The following is a 3,271-nucleotide window of genomic DNA, read 5'->3' as shown; positions in this document are numbered from 1 at the left end:
TGGCACTCATGAGCCACCACCCCTACATTTTAATGATCACTAAAATAACCATTTTTTTGAACTGTAAAGAACCATTTGAAGGCCTCAAAGGGTTATTTGGGTCAGTATGGTTCCACATAGAACCACCACCTTTCCCAAAGAACCCTTGAGGAACCCTCACTTTTTGGTGTGTAGGCATAGGCTAAACAGTACCGCCTTCAAAGTCCACAGATGAGGACATGGGGACGATTCATTCACGTTGTTGCACGAAAGCACTGAATGGCAAAGGGACATAAAGCCTGCACTGGTAGGCTACGGAAAACGGAATTATTTTACCTTGAGCTGTTGTGTAGTGGATAAACAGGAAAAACAATAAAATCCATGAGGCGCGCCACTTCAGTCCAGGCGAAACTCCAGCCATTGTCCACAGCCGGGCTAAATAAACAGCGTGTGTCCGGCACGCTGAATAGATGTTGTGCCGCTGACCAAGTCGTCCCGGAGTTATCGTGTCTGTGTTGAGTTGTCTGTGTGGATCTTGCAACTGTCCGCTCTGTGAACGTTGTCGTCGCTGAAACCGGGCAATCTCCGGGTCTCAGGGCGCTCAAGCGAGACCGTGCGATCCAACAATCGCCAATTGCTCAGAAGGAACGGTATGTGGAGCAGATCAATTGAAAGTTTGTACAGTCACACGCAGGACTGAAATAATATGAGTAAATTCCAACTAACATAAGCCCATAAATGCAATTATCGATAGGCTTATGCAATACCGCGGTCAATAAATTGAGTATGTGTCCTTTAAACTGTAACCTTTTGGATAAAAATAGGAGCAGAGTCCATGTTGACTGCAGGATACAGAGCTATTGTGTTTTAACTCAATTGTAGCAGACACTGGCAATCGTGGCTTTCAGTCTGTATTGCAAGGAGGCAGACCTATTTTTTTACATTTAGGCTACGAACGGCAACAAAACAGCCTGACCCTTTCTGGGTTCCTTTGATAAAAATCCGTTTCAGATTGCCGAGCAAAGTTAAATCATAAACCATTCAATTCTCACAGCACCTGCATCGGGAGCAAGTATACATAATAAAATATCAATGTAGGCAACTATTTCAAAAGCAATACTTGTCCCGTTTCCAGAAAAAAAATTTCATAAAGTGTATCCTCTTCTGGTGATGGTCAGGATGGATGATTATCTCTGGTCGTAGCTATTGAAGAAGGGAGAGTGCTGGAGAGATGAGTTTAGCTCCCTGAATCCGTTATGTGCTTGAGCAATACCAGCGATGCGCCCGGCATGAGTCGCAAAAGTTTCCAAAGACGATTCCCGCGTCAGGTCCGGGAATTCCCTTGGTGAAAACGAATCTATTCACTCAGTGGTAGTGGTACATTTCGTGGGAAGTATTAGGGAAAAGGGGAGTGGGAGAGAAATGTTAAATAATAACGCTATCATCGATGTCTTCGGAGGCCGGAGGAGCACGGTTTGTCTGTGTGCTTTGAAGGCAGCGTCCACAGTTCCTTTTGCGAATCATAGAACTGTCTATCGGTCTCGGTCGGTCTGCATCTAGCATGCGCGTGTATGGGAGGGTAGCAGGTTGCCACCACGCGGCAGAGCGCAATAAAGCATCCATTACCAAGCGATAGAGAACAGCCCATGACCGAAATGCACAGATGTAATTTCCACTTTCAGAAAGCAAATATACGTACCTGGTTGATGAATAAATCATTTCAATTTTATTTGATACAATACATAAGTGACACTCCTGTTTTCTGCTAGGCTACAATAATAGGTTGAATAAGTTACCCACTGTGCAAAAACTGGTTGAATCAACGTTGTTTAAAAAAAAGTGTGATGTTGAATCAAAGTTAAAAAGTATTGGATTTGCAAAAAGTCATCATGTAAGAGCATTTCTTATATTTTGCACCCAACGTTTAACATCAATGAAATGTTTTGTAGATTTAATGTTGAATCCATGTTAGTTGACAACCAGTAGCAGTGCATGGGTCAAATCATTGGGGAAGTCAAACCAGAACAAAATGCCATCAAAAGTTAGGACACACCTACTCATTCCAGGGTTTTTCTTTCTTTCTTTATTTTTCTTTATTTTCTACATTGTAGAATAATAGTGAAGAAGTCAAAAATATGAAAGAACACAAGTGGAATCATGTAGTAACCAAAAAAGTGTTAATCAAATCAAAATATATTTACATTTGAGATTCTTCAATGTAGCCACCCTTTGTCTTGATGACAGCTTTGCACACTCTTGGCATTCTCTCAACCAGCTTCATGAGGCAGTCACCTGGAATGCATTTCAATTAATAGGTGTGCCTTGTTAAAAGTTCATTTGTAGAATTTCTTTCCTTCTAAAAGCGTTTCAGCCAATCAGTTGTGTTGTGACAAGGTAGGGGGGTATACAGAAGATAGCCCTATTTAGCAAAAGACCAAGTCCATATTATGGCAAGAACAGCTCAAATAAGCAAAGAGAAACAACAGTCCATCATTACTTTAAGACATGAAGGTCAGTCAATCTGAAACATTTCTAAAACTTTGAAAGTTTCTTCAAGTGCAGTCACAAAAACCATCAAGCGCTATGATGAAACTAGATCTCGTGAGGACCGCCACAGGAAAGGAAGACGCAGAGTTACCTCTGCTGCAGAGGATAACTTAATTAGAGTTAACTGCACCTCAGCAATTGCAGCACAAATAAATGCTTCAAGGGGGTTCAAGTAACAGACACATCTCAACATGAACTGTTCAGAGGAGACTGCATGAATCAGGCCTTCATGGTCGAATTGCTTCAAAGAAACCACTACTAAAGGACACCGATAAGAAGAAGAGACTTGCTTGGGCGAAGAAACAAGAGCAATGGGCATTAGGCCAGTGAAAATCTATGATTTGGTCTGATGAGTATGTCCTTAGGTCCTTTGGTCTGATGAGTCCAAATTCGTCCACCACCATGTCTTTGTGAGACACAGAGTAGGTGAACGGATGATCTCTGCATGTGTGGTTCCCACCGTGTAGCAAGAGGTGTGATGGTGTAGGGGTGCTTTGCTGGTGACACTGTCAGTGATTTATGTAGAATTCAAGGCACACTTACCCAGCATGGCTACCACCGCATTCTGCAGAAATGCACCATCCCATCTGGTTTTTGCTTGTTTTTCAACAGGACAATGACCCAAGCACACCTCCAGGCTGTGTAAGGACTATTTGACCAAGAAGGAGAGTTATGATGTTGCATCAGATGACCTGGCCTCCACAATCACCCTACCTGGTTTGGAATGAGTTGGATCGCAGAGTGA

General features: G+C 42.6%; 1 protein-coding gene across 7 annotated transcripts in view; it reads right to left on the bottom strand.

The window, feature by feature from the left end:
• sdk2b (sidekick cell adhesion molecule 2b) overlaps positions 1–1,486 on the bottom strand; it is a 485,771-nt gene extending 484,285 nt beyond the window's left edge. For all 7 annotated transcript variants that reach the window (XM_031804782.1, XM_031804780.1, XM_031804783.1 and 4 more), the window contains exon 1: positions 316–1,486. In XM_031804782.1, the coding sequence (XP_031660642.1) occupies positions 316–400 (85 nt within the window). In that variant the 5' untranslated portion in view covers positions 401–1,486. The remainder of the gene's footprint in view (positions 1–315) is intronic.
• Between the last annotated feature and the right edge of the window lie 1,785 nt (positions 1,487–3,271).

The sequence above is a fragment of the Oncorhynchus kisutch genome, linkage group LG25, assembly GCF_002021735.2.
Source record: "Oncorhynchus kisutch isolate 150728-3 linkage group LG25, Okis_V2, whole genome shotgun sequence".
NCBI lineage: Eukaryota > Metazoa > Chordata > Actinopteri > Salmoniformes > Salmonidae > Oncorhynchus > Oncorhynchus kisutch.
The sequence above is the reverse complement of the archived record's forward strand: the minus strand, read 5'-3'. Positions and strand labels throughout refer to the sequence as shown.